Genomic DNA, 21,535 nt, shown 5'->3' with positions numbered 1-21,535 from the left:
GGATTATCTTCATTAATAATAACAAAACTTTGAATCATGTTTAGCTTGTTTTATATACTATTTTCAAGCGATCAAGTGCAATGTGAGATGGAAATCAACCCTATCCCCTGCAGTGAACGTCCACCACCCTGCCCCTATCTAGCAGTGGTGGTTCCCCGACTGGGGCTACGCGCTCTTGGGCTTCCATGGTTGAAGGCGATGCCTCTTCGTCCAAGGTGGTTGCCATTTCCAACAACTTCACGGATTTCGGCCAGCAACAACACCATACTTCACAGCTCCCTGTTCCTGCCATGGTTGATGTGGATCTCATTCCCACGTCACATTCAGTTAACCCCCACTACTCATGTCTAGGTATGAAGGGACTTTTCCTTTTATGAGTGAAAAAATGGGGGCCTAAATTTATGACATGATGTTTTTTCATAAAATGATCGTATTGTACGGGTAATTTGACTTGATTCTTTAAAAACCTGATAATTTTTTATGACCAAAATTATAAATATTTGACATCTTTAGAACCTTTTTACCCTTCAGCAAATATTGGCTTTTTTGTGATAAAATTGTATCGACTTTGGTAAAGGGTCCCTTGTAAGGTCAATAGATAAGCCCTAGAAGTAGGGGTGTCAACGGGGCTGCTTTGGTTGGGATTCAGGTGAAACCAGACTTCGACCAGATTTTTAGGTATAGTTTTGGGTCCAAACCCGGGTCTAAACAGGTTCACTGTAACAAAAACTATACCTGAACCCGATAAGAACTACATGAACCAAACCCAGACCATACCAGGTAAAACCATATTTTTTATTATTTTTACATTAAAAATTGTGGGTCTTATTCAGAACTCCGGTCGGGTCCGAGTCTGGTATAAAATTTCACAAACTATACCTGGGTCCATGTATTAATCGGACCTTTCAGTCCGGACCCAGGTCTTTATCGGGTTAGCCCAAATCTCTTAAACCTCGTCGTTTCAAAGATGCTACCGTCTCCTTGAAAAAGACGTCAGCATCCGACCCTTGGATGAAACTGAAAGGAAGCAAGCGTATAGCCTTAGCAGACGTCTCCAACTTTCCCGGTGACCTCTCTATCCCACGCCGTCTGCCAAAGCGAGCAATAAAAAAGGATATCATGCCATCGCACAAGAGTCGGTCCAGCTCACCTGCCTCTAGTTATGGTTGTCCATTGAAAGCTATAGGTTGACCTAGGCCAAGTAGGTTGTGCCCTAGATCTGGAACTGGCTGGACCAGACTTGGATTAGTTAAGGCTTAGTTACAGATCCATTAAGTAAAAACCTGGGTCCCATGTCTGTAAGGTCCTAGGCTGTAGCTACTTCTCTGTTGATAGCCATATGGATGGCATGTCAACATCCATGGACAGTGGTTCCGAGAAGTCTCAAGCATTAATGGGATCTCTACAAATTCAAGATACCAAATTTATACCATCTCCACCAACCATGCTTTCCTTGGAAGCCATCACATACCTTATTTATTAAAACCACTTTACAGAGTTTTTCATCCAATGCTAATCATATCATCCTGAAGCAACCAACTCTAATCAATAAGCACCACCTCAATTTCTAGAATCACACACACACACACACACATATATATATATATCAACTCAAATATACAATATTCTACCTACCAAATCACTTGATGTATCACAATAGAACACCTTTCTCAAATATACAGTGTTCTTCCTACCAAATCACTTGATATATCACAATAGAACAGCTTAATTATCTCAAATATACAAGGTTCTTCCCACCAAATCACTTGATATATCAAAATATAATACTTTCTCTCTCAACATCTTATTTGTTGAGGTCCATGTATCATCATAAGCATGACATTTTTGGACCTAATCAGTAAACTATTGAAGTCCATGGCCAATATTAATTGCCATGTACAAATCACCCATCTAAGACATTAATTTGAAGCTTCTCCAAGAGTACATAAAGCCCATGAATCACCATCATTTCTCTACTTCCAAGGGAACCCAATTCTTTCTTCTCATCCCCCTCCTCAAATAGGGACCTGCATGTCCCTAATGGGTGTCCCCAGGTCCAAAACCAACCCTTCTTTCAATGTGAAGCTCCTACTGTTATGTCTCTTCCTGGCTTTCCTCCTCCTCATAGTTCTAAGATCAAACTTCTCATTCTCCTCACAACCCTCAACACCATCATCTGCCTCATCAAAAGCAACAACAGAGCCATCTTCATCAACACCATTGGTGTCATCATCACCATCTGAAACAGTGTGCCCACCACCAACTGGGTCATGCACAAAGCTCCCAAACCCAGTGATGCAGGCCTTGGTCCACTATGCCACCTCCAACATAACCCCACAGCAGACCTTCAAAGAAGTCTCAATCACTGCTGAGATCCTACAAAAGAAGGGCCCCTGCAACTTCTTGGTCTTTGGCCTAGGACATGACAGCCTTCTGTGGACCACTCTCAACTATGGAGGGCGCACAGTTTTCCTAGAGGAGGACAAGTCATGGATAGAGATGGTTACCAAGAAACACCCAATCCTTGAAACATATCATGTAGGGTATGACACCAAGGTAAGGGATGCTGATGAGCTGCTGAGTTATGGGCTCAGGGATGAGTGCACAACTGTAAGAGACCCCAGATTATCAGAATGCAGGCTTTCTTTAAAAGGGCTGCCTGAGGAAATTTATGAGGTACAGTGGGACTTGATAATGGTGGATGCCCCAACTGGGTATCACAAAGATGCGCCAGGGAGGATGACTGCCATATACACTGCTGGTTTGATGGCCAGAAACAGAAAGGATGAAGGGGTAACAGATGTGTTTGTGCATGATGTTGATAGGCCAGTTGAAGATAAGTACTCCATGACATTCCTATGTGAATGGTACATGAAGAGTGCTGAGGGTAGGCTAAGGCACTTTACCATCCCCAGCCAAAGGACAAACCTGGGCAGTTTCTGCTCTTAAGGGTTTCATGTTCAGATCACCTTCATAATTTTGGGGAAGTCTTTTGAGTCCCCATTTGCACAATTTATGTCCCTTGTCCACTTTGATGGTTGTAGTAACTTTCAGATTGTCTTAGGGAACTTTTTTTTTTTTACATAATTTTTTTAATGGTATAAGATATTGATGCTGAAGATGGGAGGGTTTAGGCTGATTTATTGTAGGTGTATAAGACTCAATTCAAGGGTGCCATTGAGCGCTTGAGGACATTTAAATAACCTTGATATTGCACATGTTAAGCCACATGGCCTTTCATTTTCTTGAAAATTCTATGGAGATGTTTCTTATTGCTTATTAAGAATCATGAAAAATCAGATCCTTTATTTTTGTATCTTATTGAACTTGTAACAGGTGAATTTAAGAATGTGTGTGCGTGTGTGTATTCATTGGGTGCTGAATTTTGGTGATGTAGAAGAGTTTAAAGAACTATTTGGGAGTGAATTGGCAAAAAATAGAACAGTTAAACGAGACAAGCAGGCATTTGACTCAAGTCTGGCACTTGTTTTTTTTCTTCTCAGATGCAGAGCTTAGAAATTGTATGGGATTTTGCATTCAAATTTGATTCAGAGTATAAAATCTCTAAAACTTAGGTGTGTTCTATTATTGCTAATAAGTTAGGTGTGCTTTTGAAATTTTTCTTTACAAAAAAATATATTTCAGATCAAATTGACTTTATAAAAAATAAATTACTTATAAACAAACCGAGGGAGACATTGGTTTTTTATTCTAAGAAAACTGCATTTGAGCATGAAAAATACCTAATCTAGCACATGTTTATCTAAATATTTAAATTAAGCGAAAGCACCTGCAACTATGATTTTTTATTGAGTCATAATAAAAGTGGGTCTTAATGAATGCATTCCTCTCTCTCTCTCTCTCTCATATGTATGTTTGTATTTATTTACTTCTACAAGTCTAATTGATTTTCTAGTTTTTTTATTGAATATAATTGCAAATAAATATATAATTGCAAATAAATTGGTTGCTAATCACGGCTGTACATAAAACATGTTAGACGTTCATTTCTTCTATTTATCACAATTTCAAAAAATAAATTGCTTAATTAAGTTTGAGAATTTTGTTTTTAAATTTATGAACCAGCTTGTGCTCGACCATCGGCTTAAGCTCGAACAAAGCAAGTTTGGGCTCCTTTGGCTTGTTTACCATGTATTCATACCGAGAGCAGATCAGGCGACCTGCCAAATCACTTTGAAAGTGATTTTTCATCCTCACCGTCCACAAATTGCATAAAAACAGTGGGGTCCTGTGGGATGACGTAATGGACGGTGAAGATGTCAAATCACTTTCCTAAAGTGATTTGACCAATCACCTGATGTGATCGATTGGCACTGATGTGCTCCCCAATCGATCACATCAGAGTCATGCTGAAATCAGAATTACACAAAGCATTCTGACTTGAATCCAATGTTGTTAGAATCGGTTTATGAACCTAATCATTTTTCAAAAATAATTCAGAAAATCGGCTCAAATTGGACAGAATCGATTCTTTTTAAACTTCTAAAAATTGTCTTTTTTTTAACAAAAAAATAAAGCAAGAAAAATTTGGAAAAGAATTATCTAGAAATAAATGACAACTTATAGGATTTAACCAAATTTTAACACACGGAGTCAATGCTTAAACAATATAATAGTGAGCAAATATCATCATTATCACGAAAAGAAAGGCCCTGTTTGGAAGCACGCCGGCAGAGGGCGTCGGAGCAAAATTGTGGAACCAAAAGCGTTTGGGATGGAGGAAAAAAGCAAGAAAAAGGGTAATTGGGAAGGCATTTTACCAACACCAATTCCACAAATCTATTACCACCATCACAATCAAAATAAGACAATAGCAAAAATAACCAACAACAACTCCGCATCATAATCAACAATGCAAAAATCATGCAAATAAGATAATAAAAAATTTATTGTATAAATATATCTTTGCATATACAATGCATATTAGTTTTTACAAAAAAACAGCCAACAGTAAATTCATAATTCATAAGCAGCAAAACATAGCTAACTGATAGTTCTAAGCGTGTAAGAGCAACTAAAAATAAAAAAAAAATCAAATAAGAGTTAAAACACATCTAAAAATAGAGAGAGAGAAAAGTGGGACCCAGACCGATAAAGAGAGACGAGACCGAGACCGAGACCGAGAGACAGAAACTGAGACCAAGAGAGAGACGACAGGCAGAGACCCAGATCGGGAGATAGAGAAAGAGAGAGACCTTCTTCTTCTTCTTCTTTCGCAGAGAAAGAGGAGAGAGAATCGAGCTAAAGAGGGGTAAAAAAAAAAGACCTTTTCCTCTTTTTATAAGCTGAATACAATCAACACACACACAAAAAAAAAGTGAACTGACCTAAACTTAAGCCTAAGTAGTCTTAGCCTAAAGAACGCCTAAGCGGTAATATAAGGTCCCACCGCCCAAACCTGATCACTCAAGTGATGGGGGCTGCGCTACCTAAGGTCATACTGACTGTTCCTCTAAAGCTGTTGCGGCTCTTTGGGTACTCATAGTCATAGCAGATGCGACACTTTTCTATGGCAATGTCCTTTAGCTTGCAACATTCTATCCTGCATGAAAGATACAAGTAGAAAAGAAATGGTCTATATTGGCCAAAGGGCAGGATGTGCGGGCACAAACATGAAGCTAACAATTCCATATTGTCCAAAACAAAGAAACAGGTGCAAGAACTGGGTCTTCTCCAGATTCTACCTTGTATCTGTCAAGACATGTCCTGACCCAATTTAGCATTTTCTTTGCACATTTTCTTATGAGTGGTCTGCTAGCAAACTGTTTCTCTTTCTTACCCTCTGGTGAAGGCCTTTCACCAAACTCTGATGTGATGTCAAAGGACCATCAAGTTTAAGTCGAAAGTAGAGAAAGTAATTCCATCTTTGTTCATTCTGTTACATCTGTTTTTTTTTAACTAGATTGCATCTAACTGGGACAGAAAATAACTCATTATTTTCTTCAATTTTGTTAAACGTAGTCACTTTTAGCTAAATTGTGTCCAATCATCTTGTGCTTTGATGCATTCAAATGTTTTTCTCATTATTGATCTGGGTGAAAGTGTTTGGAGAATTTTGCAGCATGGAGTGCCCTTCACCAAAAACAATTTCAAGCATTGGGGGATTGCACCAATTATTGGGATTGAAAAATTATGGCTTTGTAGCTGTGGGAAGGGATTCAGTTGTATGCCTTCCAGATAGTCAGGGAACAAATAGGATTGGTGCTTCATTTGACACGCCCTCTGGTCGATGATTGGTTAGTTATCCTTAACTGCTAAGATCATTCGATGTCTTTTCATTTCTGTCTTAGAGTGTATATCATGCAGCTGAGGCCTGAAGAATACATGGAAATGATATGTTCTTTGAGGCCAAATATTTGGGCTAGTATGGCAGATGAAGTTCCTGCTTGGGTTTCTGAAAAGAGGAATGTGAGTTCCGTGGATCGAACTGTACGTTGGCTCGATGATTGCATTTCTTTAGACCCGGTATGTAATGATTGCGTATTATCTTATTTCTTTAAATTCTCTTGCTTTGTGGAAATTGCTAAATCTTTCATTGGTTTTAATATTGAAATATTGCATAATAATTGAAGCTTGTATTTGCGATTTCCACGCATGTATAAAGGCAAAAGGAGGAACGGTTTTAGGGGCTGTTGTTGGAGGATCAAGTTTGCAGCAACGCAAGAGATCTGCTTGTGAAGCTGCAAAGTGAAATGTTGCAGGTTGGTCTTATGTTACTTCATTATATTCTGCTTGATTTTATGGGCCGTGCATGAAAGGTTCTTGTTGTTATGCTATAATTCATCATCCAGTGGGAGTGTATTCACATATTTTTATCGGTCATGCCCTGAGTAGTTTTTTCATATTGCATAGAGAAATTTAATATAGATGGTTCTATATAAAGATTACGAGAAGATAGAAGCTGTGTGAATCCCTCAATGTTATGTCAATATGAATCAGTGAGCATTCCAGGAAAAATAGCATAATTGTAGAAAACAGTGGCCACAAAACTGCAAACCCAACTGATGTTTTTAGCTTTTCAAAGAGTTCATCTGGAATTAGTTTTCAGATGGATAGGTTGATGTTGCTGGTTGAATCTTATTCACATTGTTCTTAATGCTTAATGCAGGTTGCTGCATTGGAGGCTTTGGACTTGGAAAGGATATGGATGAACGCCCTGCACTTCTTAATGCAGTAACAGTGTGTTTCCTATCTACTTAGGTTAACTATTGTTGATAAATGCATATACATTGTGCCAAATATTTTATAAGCATGGATGCTTGAAAACAAGTAAACCTTTTCAAATGATTGGTGAACTTGTAGGTTTGAATCTATTAAACAACGTCAGAGGATACGACTTTTATGCCCAAGATGGGTGAAGCATAGATCTCATAATTACTAAATGGCATGGTTGGGGCCATTGAGGTTTGCTTGATGCGTATGCCTTGAGGCCCAAAGGTTGCATCTGCCTTTGAGATTCCTAACTCCTGCTTCAAGGATCATCGCAGGGCATGGATTGCAATCATTTAATAGTTCTTTGGGTTGTTTTTTTTATATGACCATGCATATGTGCATTGAAAGTGTTGAAGGTGAAATTTGTAATGTGTTCTACATACGTTTTCCAAAAGAATAGTTGTGTTCATCTCTGCTGAAGCTAAACTAGTTTCCCTTGCATGTCCATCTTGCCCCAACCACCTGTATCACACATGTTTTTATCTATAAACAAACTGTTTTGCCAAAGGGTGCAGATGCAATGTGTGATTCATAGGTAGGGTTGCACAATGATTCAATGCAATGCTTTGGCCAAGGGTGCAGAAACTCAATCTTTCTTGAGCCTAGTTTCAGGTTCATTTACTTAGAGCCTGAGCTCCTGAGCTTGTGCTCATTGAATCTGAGTAGACTTTTAAAATGTATTTATGTATAATATGCATTTCTTGTTTTATCACAAAAGTAGCATATGGTGCAACTAGAAGGGTGCTCTCATTCAATTGAAATGGTGACTTCTATGATGAGTTGTGGAGCTTGATTCAAAGTTTTTGCCCTTGCAGAAAGGGGGGTCCGGGGGCTCCCCCCCGGCAGCGCCCCGGGAAGATTTTTTTTCTTGGGCTTAAGTTTAGGACCCAATTTCTTATGGATCATACCAGACTTGTTTAGGTTTAGGGTTGTCGCTCTTGCCTTGTATAAATTCTTTCTTTTCTTTCTCTCTTGTATCAGTCGGCAAGAGCAATAAAGTTCTTCTTTGGGCGGCCGTGGTTTTTTACTCTCTCTCGGTTTTGAGGGGAGGTTTTTCCATGTAAAAATCTGTGTGTTCTTGTTGTGTTTTGTTTCCTTCGGTTGTTTCTTGCTCACTGTTTTCCTAACATTCTGAACCCCTTAATGTCGCTCTTAGGCAAAGTGAAAAGAAAAGGTTTTCATTGGCTTAGCTCAAGCATGCCAAGCCCTATTCACATCGAACCTTTCTCTCTCTCTGTCAGTTGTTTCTTGCTATGCATTTTTTAATATCGTTCTTCTGTTTCTGGTCTGATTGTCTTCAAGGTTATGAAATATTTTGGTTTTCTGGTTTTTCTATAAACTGAACATCTTTGCATTTTTTTTTAGAATATTATGAGTGTCTTACACAAAGCTCAGTATGCTTATATGATTATATGAGATTTTGAACTAAAGAAAATCCATCACCTCTGTCAAAACAAAATTTGCATGCTTGCAAGCCACGTGCTCACACAATCAAAGACACCACATCAGGGGCTATCCCCCAGCTTGTGTATAAAAAATTATAAAAGAAAAAAATCCATCGTTAAAGAGCATGATCTTTGGTGTATTTTCTGTCATTTTTTTTTCTTTGGAAACAAGAATAAGAGCTGCCTGTTGAAGATGAGAGCACGAGTTTCTTGTAAGACATTACCCTCATCACCTCATGGCAAATTTTGGTTAATATTCAGGAGATGTTGCCAAAGGAAAAAGTGCGCCATGTATGTGGTCTTGGACTGCCAGGTACAGCAAATATTAAAAATTTGCAATTTTCAGTTACTCTCCAAAATTTTGTTGCAGCGATGTTCTTCAGCAAGTGAATATTTCTGCCTTAATCTTGCAGAGGAGGTTTTACAGGGAGTTTCTGCAGGCATTGATCTCTTTGATACAACGTAACTACCAAACTAATGATATCTTGTGTTGACTCCAAGCTCAGTTGCTAGACTAGTAACTGTGGTATTATGTTGCAGGTATATTTATCATCTTACAGTTGGAGGGTTTGCTCTCGTCTTCCCTTTAGACGACAATGATAGATCTTTCAATTCTATGACATGCCATGAAAGTGGTGATTTAGCAAAGATAAATCTACGTGCAACCATCTATAGGTATGCGGCTGTAATTTCTTCTCTAGTCTTTTACTGTCATCCATCTTTCTAAAATGTGTTACACTGGTTTGTAGTTATATGATTCTCGGAAAACTATGCAGCCAGTTGGCTGTTCTGCGTGATTTCATGATTCACTATTGATGCTTGCAAATAAAAGATTGTTGCAAGAGAATATCATGTGGTCACAGGTGCATGGTTTTACTCGTGAATTTTTCTTGCCATGTAGGAAGGACACCTCTCCGCTAGTTGAGGGCTGCAGCTGCTACTCCTGCCAGAATCATACAAGAGCTTACATAAATCACCTACTCAATGTTCACGAAATGCTAGCACAGATTTTACTAGAGATGTACTCTCTCTCTCTAGTTTCATGTTTTGTTTAATGAGTTTAATGAACTTGTGCTTTGGATTGCAGCCACAATACACATCACTATCTGGCCTTTTTTCCGTTGACAAGGGAAACAATTAATCAAAGCAACTTTGACGAATTCAGAAAAAAAAATCATGAGACGGAATCACCTTGTTACCTTTCAAACTTCTACCATTGAAGCTGTGAATGGCAACTGTCTCTTACCCTGTTCCGTTTGTTGAGCAAAGTGGGTATTAATTACAGTTTTCGTGTATGATTTATGAGCTCAATTTATTTTCTGCAGCTTAAGCAGAATTGAGCAAAGGAAAAGTTAACAAAATTCGGTCAGAAGTTTTATTGTTGATGAAGCAGGGTCAATCAGCTTCCTGCTCGGTCAAATGTTTGATGCATCTTATTACACTACTGGGGGAAATATTTGAAGGTTTTTTGTTACTAAGTCAATCTACAACTATAGGTGCATACCTTCTTTCCCGTGATTTTCCAATGCGATGGTTAATCAGTGGTCCCAAGCGCAATCCTATTAGGGTCGCAGTATCAGCAGCTACTACAGTGGCTGGTTGAAAAGAGAAATACAGAACTCCCAAAATGATTTGTAATGTTTTATGCATCCAGGAACATGCAAACAGAGCATGATGGGATTTTACAGAGAATGTACTAACTGGTGTGTGTTGTACACAAGTGGGATAGTTTTTCATTGAGAGTTGCCCAATTGGACATCACTGTTCGGTTCGATCATGTATGGAACCTCGCGGACACTTCTCGGAACCCGGCCAGATTGATGCGGAAACCAGAAAGAATTGGGAAAACATCTTTTAGGTGTCGAGCATGGACAATGGATTGTGATACCTCAACAACTAATGATTCAAGTTGGTTCAGACAGTGTTTACATGGCCCCTCGAGGGAAGTCAGTAATCTAGCGAGGGCAAGCAAACTGTTGTGTTTGCTTTTGCTGCCACCAGTGTTGTCCTGCAGTCTAGAACAACAATTCCTACGAAATTGGACTACGGGATGACTCACTTTTGTCATTCATCGTCATTGTCATTGCGATTAAAACGCACAAACTGCACTATATTTAATAATTACTGTTCAACTCATATAGTACTAATGTTTTAGTAGTTATTTTATGTCTATAAATGTAAGAATATTTAAATTATTAATATGCAACAAGGCCACTTACAATTGAAATATGACATGTTCTTTAAGGTGTGCTCGAATGATTCAGTTCTCAAATCCAATCATTCAAGCTTGGACAATCCTTGGGTGCACAACCCCAGTCCGTGCCTAGCAAACTTTTCTGTTCATTTGAAAAATCCATTTCCCATGAATCAGAATATGAAACTTTGAAACCAATGGTCCACAAGAAAATAATGGGCAGCACATTGTTGTGTATCAATTGATGAAACACATTTTCCTACTTTTTCTCGATTGTGCACATTTTCCTAGTTTGGTAAATATAAGACGTCATGAGAACTTGAATAGCTTCAACTCTGGGCACGTTTAGAAGTGGGAAAGATGTAGGAAAAGTGATACAAAATGAAAAAACCATACGTTTTTTCTGACTCTTCCAAACGAGAGAATCTCACTGAGAGTTTTTTTTTTAAAGTACACTTTTTTATAGGAAACATTTCCAAAAGAAAAGGTGAAAAATATTTTCAGAAAAATTGTGTGCTCTCTCTCTCTCCATCTCACCGCCATCCCCACCTACCGCCATCCATCGTCACCACGGGGGGTTGGAGGCAAGAGAAAGGTGGAGTATGGTGAGGACAACACCTGTGGAGTTGCCGAAGAGGGAGTGTGGGAGGCCGAGGTAGGTGGGGGAATCACAAACGGACTAGAAAAAGAGGCAGGATGATGTGGATGGGACCATTGACAAGCCGATGCCCAGAAGAGAAGAAGATCCACCACCACCACCACCAAATTCTTTTTCTTTCCTTCATTTTTCTAACATTTTCTCTTTTATTTTTCTCATGCTATACAAACAAATGAAATTTTATTTAGTCAAAACTTTTCATAGCCTGTAAGACCTGCATTTTTTCAAACATCTGAATAAAATTCACGAGGCATTTCTATGTGAAAATAACATCCGAACCCAGAATGCGAATCGATTCCTAAGAGCCAGATATACTTAAGATATTCATATCTTCGCGAATATATACTCAAATCGTCAGGGAGTCATCTCCCTAAATAAAATCAAGAGATTTGTACGAGCCAACTTTCTTACTTACGTCAATACGAAGAGAATGACGTACTAAAAAATTTTCAGAAAAAAAATCACCAAAAACCTAAATTTTTTGCGTGATAGACGAAAATGTTGATGGGACCCACAAAAATATTTCTTAAAAAATATCTTGTGAGACCCACAAAATATCTCATGAAATTTGTATGTGGGCCCCACACCAAAAGGAACCTCTTGAAAATTTCAGAAAGGAAAGGGTAAGAGGGGGAAAAAAGACATTGAATTTTTTTAGGTTTTTCTAGATAAATTCAGAAGAGGAGGTTACTTAGGGGCCAAGTAACCTTAGCTATAAAAGGAGGAGACCCCCATTTGGAAAAATCGTCCCCCCCCCATTTTGCCTTCTCTCTCTCTCCTAAACCTCCCCTACCTAGCCTAGCCTGCTTGATCTGGTCTGAGCCTACCTGATTTGGTCCTAGCCTGCCTGACCTGGTCCTAGCTCACCTGACCTGGTCCAAACCCAGTTGACTTGACTTGAACCTAGTTGGGTTTGAAATTAAAGTCAAAGTCCTTTTTGGTCCTAAACCTTGGTTTGATTTTCTGAACCCATACCTAGCCAGCTTAGGCTAAGTCTGAACCTGCTGAACCCAGTTGACTTGGACCGAACCTAGTTTGGTTCAAACCACTTAGGTTGAGCAGCTTGACCTGCTCTTCCTCTTTCTCAACTAGGTCGAGCTCATATGACCTAGTCTGACCTCTCAAAGGAAGGTTTGAACCTCGTTCGCAGCAGGAGCATTTTTTAGCTGTTCTTTACAAATCAACGGGTAAGTTCACTTCGTTGATCCATCTCTCTCAAGTATTTGTTTGTTTATATATATCATATACCTTCTGAAGTAATATCTCACCCTAGTCCTTGGTTGAGCCCTCTAGGACACTTCGGTGTTCACGCGCTCGCCTTGTGACTATCATCGGATATATATGTTTGAATGCACAGTATATGTGTTCTTAAAAATAGTATCTCGCCCTAATTCTTGGTTGAGCCCTCTATGACACTTCGATGTTCAAGCACTCACCTTATAACTATCATTGGATGCCGATTCTCGTATATATTGTCTTGAGATTGCTGTCACGTTATATATCGTCAAGGCTCCTGCTTAAATGTAATTTACGATTTGCCGCTATGTCGTATGATGCCAAAGATCCCTGCTTTCTATAATTTTCGATTATGCACTTAAATTATGCATTTTGTCTTATTGTCGCGTTGGACGATGCCAAAACTTTCCTACTTTCTGCAATTATATATGTAGAATATTTCGTTCAGCTTCACCCCTCGAACAATAAATATATACACTCATTTACACCGCCACTATATAAAACACAGGCTTTTGCTTATAATACATATATGGCGTGTAAGTGAGCGTTCAAATAGAGATCAACTCTAAATCGTCAATACGATTTCATTACCGCTCTTCGATCAAGATTCTGCTTAACAAATGAAGCTCTTATTGGAAAGGTTTCGTCTTTGTGCAAAATCATTTTTTTGTAAGAACTAAGTCACTTGCGCATGGCCTAAATATAACCAAAAGTTCTATCGAACCTTGATGAATGCAAAGTACACACAACGGTGTGCATCCATTCTCGAGTTAAAGCGCAACGATTTTCCCATCAAAGAGAAAAAGTGCTACTGGAATTCTGAAAAAAAGCTCACCAAGCTTAAAAAAAACGCACGCTTCCTTAGATAAAGAGAGGGAGTGCTGCAGAAATTTTTGAAGAAGCTCAATCAAGTTCGAAAAGAGCGTAGCATGTTACTCCATCATACAAAAGATATGCTGCCCATATTCTATCATGTACTTTCTACAACATAGAAAGGTTAAACTCACTCCTGCCGTCAAAGCAGAGGAAGTGTTGTCAAAATGGTTGGCAGAAGAGCTGTCGAAACCAGTTGAATGACACGAGGATGCCCTGTTGTTGAAACACTGCCAGAATGACCCGTTTCCATATTTCACCTGTAAGGGCACTTTACTCGTAAGAGCCGTAGAGCCATAGTAATCGTTGCGCCTTAAATAGGCCAACTGCTCGTTGCGGTGATTCATGCCGAGCATCCGATCCGTTGAAATTGAGTCATATGCATGCATATGGATACTGCTATACAACTAGACTCATAAGGATTGTTGTGCTAGTGCACGTTGTCCACCTAAAGAAGGTGAGGTGCTCGTGATGGCCGTAGTGTCGAGAGTTCAGTTAAACAAGCATATGAATCAGACTTAAATGTCTCATAAACCCTGTGGTTGATGGTCATGTTAGGGGGGATTGCTGAATGGGGTCGGGTACATATATCCTCAGTGCGGGATGCATTAGCTTGTCCGAACGGCAAGAACATATCCGACAAATAACAGTTACACCGACGAACCCCTTCAGGACTAACGCTCACCGTGACAAATGGTGATGGTACAGCCTGAGTGATATGTATTTGATTATGAACCTGACAGAATTCAATGAGACCGCAGTCAAGTTTGAGGTCGTAGTTATCCTTAAGATTTAAGAATTGAACTCAACTACTGCAAGTAGATGATACATCCGAACCAACCTGTTAAGGTTCTCTCGGTACGAGCTTATCATCCTAACATGGATAAAGTCAACAAGCCTCTAAAGAATCTAAAATACATGAAATAATCAATCCTCAAAACATCGCGTTGATGCCTGAACAATGCTTCACCCGCGTACCAAGGATAAAAAATAATAATATCAAAATAATGCATTAACTCTAAGTTTAGCGATATATTGAATGTATAACTTGCCTAAAGTTTTTTAAAACTGATGACTCATTATCGTCTGATTCCGCTGCTAAAAGTATTTTTAAGTTTCGCTGCAAAGAAAAAAAAAACGAAGAAAAATTTATGAAAATTTTAACTTAGTTTTATTTTGAAAATCCAAGGTATTACTTAGCCATTCATTTTAGATCACCGGAATACCCTCTATAAAGGTCAGATTCCAGTGCTCCAAAAGTTGTTTCCCACTAAACAAAACAAATAGATGACATCTACGGTGTTAAATGTAAGATAAATACCAAAAACTGTGTTTTTTGAAGGGGCCTAACGTGGCAGAACAAAAAAACTGGGCAGAACCAGCACATTACTCATATATATAGTCTCCAGGGGGGGTAAAATAGGCATTCATGTGTCTAATGTTTGATGTCATGCGGGACACATTCAAACACATCGCTCCAAATCATTGCCAATGCATAAAAGTCTCCTTAAGATTCTAGCAATATGTTGGTTTAAGAGAACCATCCTGAATTGAAGGGGCTCAAATAATCGGTTCTCTTACAATTATAGTTTCTAGAAAATATAAGATGTTCAACAAAACCATGGCAATTCTCCGACTGGTAACAAAGTCAAAGTTCCAAAATCAAACAAAAAAGATGACTAGGTAATAATAACTCCAACAGATGCATACGGAGATTTCTTCAACACCTAATACTTCCTAGATGTCTCCATTCATCAGGAGGAGCTTGGATCTCCATGTTCATCAGCATCTCTAAACGGTCTTTAGTCAGGAACCAAAAAGACTAAATTCATTTCTTTCTTTTAGGTGCCCTGGTAGAAAAATGAAGGGCAGGAAAGATGTCAGATTACAGGAAGCCTGCAGTCAGAATAAGAACTGGAGTACTAAATGACGAGAGCAGGATGGGGAATTACTCTGTTGCTGATTGTGATGAAACTGGTGCTCCTGGACCCTGCTCCAGAAAAAAACAGCATAACAAATTACACAATGTCGAATGTATCAGTCATTAGTTTCATGTTTGCCAAGAATCCAATTCCAAACAAGTGGGGTTTCTATAAAACTGGCCAGTTGGAGTAACTAGTACACTTGGGACAATCAAAACTCACCGGGAGTTGAACAGTTTCAGAATGTGAGATTCTACTATAGTCTAATGCAGTTATTGATGATGACCAACAGATCCACATGAACACAAGGAGTGTTTTGTCTACCATTAAAATGTACAGGTGCATTGCCAGCCATATACTGAGTCTGACAATGATTCATACTAAGCACCTTTTCAAGATTAAAAAACCAAAGCCCAACTGCAAATGGTTTACTTTTTCTTCTCGGATCACGATGTGTTTTTTTTTTTTGGGGGGGGGGGGGGGGGTTGGAATTGGTAGAAACGAGCAAAATAAGCCACCCACTTTATCAGCTACTTGTGAACTGCCTAACTTTTTGGTTATTATATTTAACCACCTGTGTTTTTCATCTTTGCTAATGACTAAAATCCTTTGACATTGCTATCTTTAACAAAAGAATATAAATGAGTTCTCAACAAAGGACAAAAAAAAATGCTATTTTGGATGGGAGCTTGACATACATCAAGAAAAAGCAAGCACTTTAATGTAATTATGAAAGGTTGACATAGCTCTTGGAGAGTAGTTTTAATAGAGCGCCATCTGTAATTTACCCAAAGTTTATGAATTAAAGGACAACAATATCGTACAGTGTTGGCAAGATTGAAAGCAGTAGACCCATACACCAAAATGGATGGCATGAGGCAGTCAAGGGCTCAGATATACACCTCTTCCTCAAGAGGTATGCACGGACCACTACTTGAAGCATGCTTTGTTTCTATGGATATTACTATGGCCTAATTGATGCTGCTTATGCACATATACAAGGATAGACTAACGACACGTCTCAAAAAGGTGGAAATGGGAAAAGAACATGTTATTGGAGGATGGGTTAACCTCATCAATCTCCACTAACACAAAATGTCAATTTCAAAGGTTACTTGACTTTTTAGGACCATATGCTGATGAAATAACCCATTTAGATATTAAAAAAAATCAAGGTAACAGAAAAACACTGACAACTGACCTGAGCAAGTCGCTCTTCCCTCCGTGCTATCTTCCTTTCCCTGCTTGCCTTGCTCTTGGCTCTCTTGGCCTCAAACTGGTCAGACAGGGTTTTCTCTCTTGCCTTCTCTGCCTTTGATTTGTGAATGCTCTCCATAAGCACACGCTTGTTCTTGAAAACATTACCTTTAACCTTCATGTACATATCATGGTACATGTGTTTGTCTATCTTCTTTGCTTCCCTATACTTGCGCAATAACCGACGCAGCACCCTCATCCTCCTCATCCAAAGAATCTTGGTTGGCAGTCTGGCCTCCCTAGTACCCCTACGTTTACCATATCCTGAATGCCTACCCTTCCTCTTTGCCTCCAAAGCCCGACGAGCCCGTGATCGTGAATGGATTTTTGTTGGCTTTTTAATCACAAAGCCATCCTTGACCAGTTTTCTGATGTTTTGCCCTGCACATTAATAATATTTTCATTCTGTTCATTATAGATAGAGCAATTCATAGTTCACATTAATTAAAACACCAAGAAGATTCCCTCATCATCATACATGTGTGCGTGTGTTCATTTGACTACCCAGCTTGCACGTTTGGAAATTGATGAAAATAGCATCATTACTCAGATTGTTAACCCATGCCAATAACCACATTCCAAGTTTATCAAGAACAACTAGTAATATCCCGAGTTGACCATGCGCAGACCAACAGCTGCATGTATTGGTTTTCCAAATCATGCTGGATCTACCACAACAGCGACTTATTACCCACTGTATTTGCGCAAATGATCCAGCATTCATGTACAAAAACTAAGATATACTACTTGAAGCATAATTATAAACCCGGAAGATTGCATTTCATAATCTTATATGGTTTATAGGAAAAAAAGACCTTAAAACATTTCAAGAGGTAGGATAACACATAAATGACTCAAGTAAAAAATGGACACACCCCATGTTCACCTATTGACTGCTACTAAAATCTCTCCTCAGCCACAACCAGGAAAAAATGCTACTTAATTTTCAACAACCCCTCAGATTTGGACTAACTCTCATTGGTCTTACTATTGCATTGCTGACCCAAGTAGTAAGTACCTCACACAGCAAGCTCTTCCTATTCTCTAAGGTCACAGTAAACGAAATAGCAAATGAAATTAGACCTGAATAAACTTTGTGTAAGAATGGTGTTTCATGGTTCATACCTTTGAACAAGCCAAGACTACCAAACAGAAATTTCATGACAAAACCACACGTCTGAACCACGTGCACATTTACATGTCTCATAATACAATTAGATCAATGCATTGATCTAACAGTAGCATTGAATACATAAGAAAATGACTAATTTGCAATTAATAACAAGTGGATTGGAAAATACAAATACAGTCTTCAGAGAAATAAATGCAATTAAGTTCTCCCATTCTACAAGTTTATACACCTGTAGCCAACAAGTGCAACGATATTTGTGATCTTCTCCACTAGGTTTGAGTTTTTAGAAATGCAAGAATGATGATCATTGTTAAATGCATCCCTTTTTTTATAAAAGTTTTTTTTTGAAACATGGATAACTTTTATAAAAGGAAACAGAATATCAATTAGGGCTTACTAGTATCAATATTTGAGCTTAAAAAGTATTTAAATGCATGAAAACTCGCCATAATCAATTTTAACTGTTTGGATTTGAGATCAATTCTTTTCTACAATTTGCACAGGATACAGTGGGTTGCAAGCTTGTGAAAGATCCTAGAGCATAGCCAATTGAAACAGGTCTATGACAAACTGTGCAAATATAAAATTTGTATATTGGCTGGCATGTTGCAGAAATGTAAGTTATAAAAAGCACAAGTTGCAATCAAAATATTAAAAAGAAAAAGACAAGACTAAAGCTTCTATGAATATTAAAATTTTCTACAACATTGTACAAACTAGCTAAAAAAGAGAAAAACCATAAAAATTAACAATTGAGCCATAAACACACCTGAACAAAGAACAAAAATATACTACTCTGTAATCCCAATCTTTGACATGAACAAATTTTATAATGCTAAAATAAGAGAAATGTGTTACCCAGTGATGACAAAACTAATCAACAGGAAATGAAATCACTCAAAAAAATGAAAGCAATTTTTTTTAGAATTTTATATGCATGCATTAATCGTGATTTCTCACCAAAGAAAATGACAGGACTCACTAGAATTGGCCATGGAGATCTCGCTAGTTTCATTGGGATCAAGCCACACTTTTCCCTTTCCACACTTTAGAACACTGGAAGCTAAGCGCTTCTGCAGCTTAAGAGACACCATGGCTACAGCAACAACAAAAGGCAAGAATGGAGTTAGAACATCCAAGACTTCAGCGAACTCAAATCCAAGTACATAATGGCTAAGATGCAGCAATGGATAAATATGAAAATAAAGTGCAATCTGTTATGGATGCTAATACACAACACAACATGTGGGCGCACATATGTCCGCACGCATGCACACAAATGTGCAGAAACTTTATGTTCATTGCAGACTGACAAAAAAAAGAAAACCTCGAAGACCAGTCTCTACATTTAATACAAACCTCAAAATCAAAATCAGCAAACAATTATCTTTTCACTCCACGTTCCTTTTCCTTTTTCTTTTTTTGGGAGAGTACTACATTCTTTTTTCTTTTTCTTTTTTTGGGAGAGTACTGCTTTCAAATCTGCCGTATAAGACGACAATAAAAAAAGTTCAAGCTTATTCAGAACCAGTCTCTACCATCATTCATAATATCAGCTTTATGGATGTAAACTTGATTGCCAAAAAAGAAGAAGCCAGGTTTAATCTTTGTTTGCTCTTGATCATTCAACCATTTTTTATGACGGTCCATGTTATTCAACAACAGAAAATCACAACATCTAATTTTGGTGTTTCTGTTAGATCAGAAAACACCAAAATTTCCAATTTCATCTAGTCCATCCCCAATAAGGGTTGTGCACATCATGTGTATCAAACTAAGAAATCTTGAAAAAAGTTAGCGAAAAAGATGAGATCAAATAGATGAAAAAGAGAAAAAATGATGTGTCAGAAAGTATGCAAATAAATTTCAAGAGCTGCATAATTTTTGAAAACTAAAAAAGAAAAAGAGAGAAAATGTTGTCTCCAGTTCCCTAAAAAACATTATTTCTAACAAATGCAAGAAAAAAACCCAGAATAAGACGACATCAGAGTCCCCTTTGCCTCACTCCCCCAACAACTTCTGCTTCTCCTTCCACCATTTCATCATCGGCAATCCTATCAATCCCCAAAAAATCATTCTTGTACACCCAAATACATAAAACAAGGGCATCATCAATCCCCTTATCCATCACAGAAACCAGACAATCAATAAGAACACCGCCCAAACAGATTAAAATAAGACGCCATTAAGTTGGGCCCTCTCACACAATCAATCCTCCAAGAGTTGCATTCTTCGGCCGTGCTGGTTGAATGTATGTATGATCAAAAACTACCTTTGGAGGTGGGTGGTAACACTAGGAGATGGGGAGAGAATTGGGATTGCCGACTCCCACCCTATTTCCACGATTTACCGTTGCCCTTCATTCCTAACTGTTGGATTAAGATGAAGCGCTCCCAAACAGAGCCTCAAGAGGCGATCCTTCGCCATTATCGACACGAACAAGAGAGAGAGAGAGAGAGAGAGAGAGAGAGAGAGAGAGAGAGAGAGAGAGAGAGAGAGAGAGAGAGAGAGAGGTACCTGTCGCCGGGCGCACACCGCAGAGCAGAGGAGAGGGCGAGAGGCGAGCCCGCGAGAATATTAAGTAGGCGCAAACCCTAAAACCTTGCATTAAATAGACCGATTCATCCAGGTTGAACCGGTTGAATCGGTTTTCATTAAAAAGATGGACCGGCTAAATGGACGAACCGGTTTCGATTTTATTTTAGTTTTAGTTTTTTATAATATTTAAAATATGTATTTTCTATTTGATTGTTTAGGCATTAAATGCATATTTTAGAATTTAATTGGACAATAAAAGTTATCATTTATATTTTCAAATTTTCAAATTTCAAATTTTCAATTTTCATATTTTTTTGGATTTTTTATTTTAAAAAAAATAAAAGAAAAACTAAAAAGTTTTGTTCAAAATTATTTGATTCAATTCTAAATCACTGAATCTCTGAACCATTTTGAAAGGCGGTTTTTTATGAACTTTTTAAAATTTGTTCGATTAATTTTGAAAAACAATTTAATTCAATCAACTCCAACAAGTTGTTGCTTAGTGTTTTTGTTGATTCACATCACTAATTAACAATTAAAGTAAATTAGTTTTTTCAATAAAATATATTAGTACAAAGAGTATGGAGTATTAATACAAAGGTACAAAAAAATTAAATGTATGTTGTGAAACAACATTGATTATCAATTGTTGATTTCTAGATTAATCAATAAATTATTTTTAATTACCTTTTAAATGGATTGATTGTTAATCTATAAATACTTAAATAGTAATCATTTTCTTATCAGGCTAAATTATATGAATTGAAAAGGTAATTATTGATGCATATTCTAACTTAACCTGAATTTTTTTTATTCTATATAATTGTTCTTCTTGTTTAATATTTATAAACACTTAAACAATATACATTTTTATCATACTAACTTATATAAAATTCATATGTAATTATTGATTTATAAAATTCATGTTTTTTGAATACCTTTTATGAATAAAATGACCGGTTTGAATGGTTTTGGTGTTGGTTCAATGTTTTTGGGGCTTTCTTGGACCGTTTTGAAGTATCATTGTGATTGATTCATTTACTTTTA

The 21,535-nt window shown here is 37.8% G+C and overlaps 2 protein-coding genes and 1 pseudogene across 2 annotated transcripts; 2 read left to right on the top strand and 1 right to left on the bottom strand.

Moving 5' to 3' along the window:
* The first annotated feature begins 2,040 nt into the window (after nt 1–2,040).
* LOC149838160 (glucuronoxylan 4-O-methyltransferase 1-like) lies at nt 2,041–2,949 on the top strand. Its single transcript, XM_090008200.1, has one exon. The coding sequence runs from the start codon at nt 2,041–2,043 to the stop codon at nt 2,947–2,949; it is 909 nt and encodes a 302-aa protein (XP_089864326.1).
* Nucleotides 2,950–5,434: 2,485 nt separating this feature from the next.
* LOC149838159 (uncharacterized) lies at nt 5,435–9,898 on the top strand (annotated as a pseudogene).
* Nucleotides 9,899–15,169: 5,271 nt separating this feature from the next.
* On the bottom strand, nt 15,170–20,505 carry LOC149838158 (large ribosomal subunit protein eL19x-like). Its single transcript, XM_090006421.1, has 5 exons — nt 20,468–20,505; nt 18,933–19,046; nt 16,763–17,199; nt 15,592–15,629; nt 15,170–15,489 (listed from the first exon to the last, which is right to left on the bottom strand). The coding sequence occupies exons 2-5, from the start codon at nt 19,042–19,044 to the stop codon at nt 15,468–15,470; spliced, it is 609 nt and encodes a 202-aa protein (XP_089862547.1). The 5' UTR covers nt 19,045–19,046; nt 20,468–20,505; the 3' UTR covers nt 15,170–15,467.
* Nucleotides 20,506–21,535: the final 1,030 nt, after the last annotated feature.

The sequence above is a fragment of the Nuphar pumila genome, chromosome 5, assembly GCF_984573655.1.
Source record: "Nuphar pumila chromosome 5, dmNupPumi1.hap1.1, whole genome shotgun sequence".
NCBI classification, from domain to species: Eukaryota; Viridiplantae; Streptophyta; class Magnoliopsida; order Nymphaeales; family Nymphaeaceae; genus Nuphar; species Nuphar pumila.
This window is presented reverse-complemented; position numbering and strand designations above follow the sequence as displayed.

Coding starts and splice junctions, on each gene's coding strand:
- LOC149838160 (XM_090008200.1), top strand. CDS start 2,041: ATGGGTGTCCCCAGGTCCAAAACCAACCCTTCTTTCAATGTGAAGCTC.
- LOC149838158 (XM_090006421.1), bottom strand. CDS start 19,044: ATGGTGTCTCTTAAGCTGCAGAAGCGCTTAGCTTCCAGTGTTCTAAAG. Junction 17,200..18,932: donor GATCTCCATGGCCAATTCTA/GTGAGTCCTGTC, acceptor ATTAATGTGCAG/GGCAAAACATCAGAAAACTG. Junction 15,490..15,591: donor TCATCACAATCAGCAACAGA/GTAATTCCCCAT, acceptor TTTTTCTACCAG/GGCACCTAAAAGAAAGAAAT.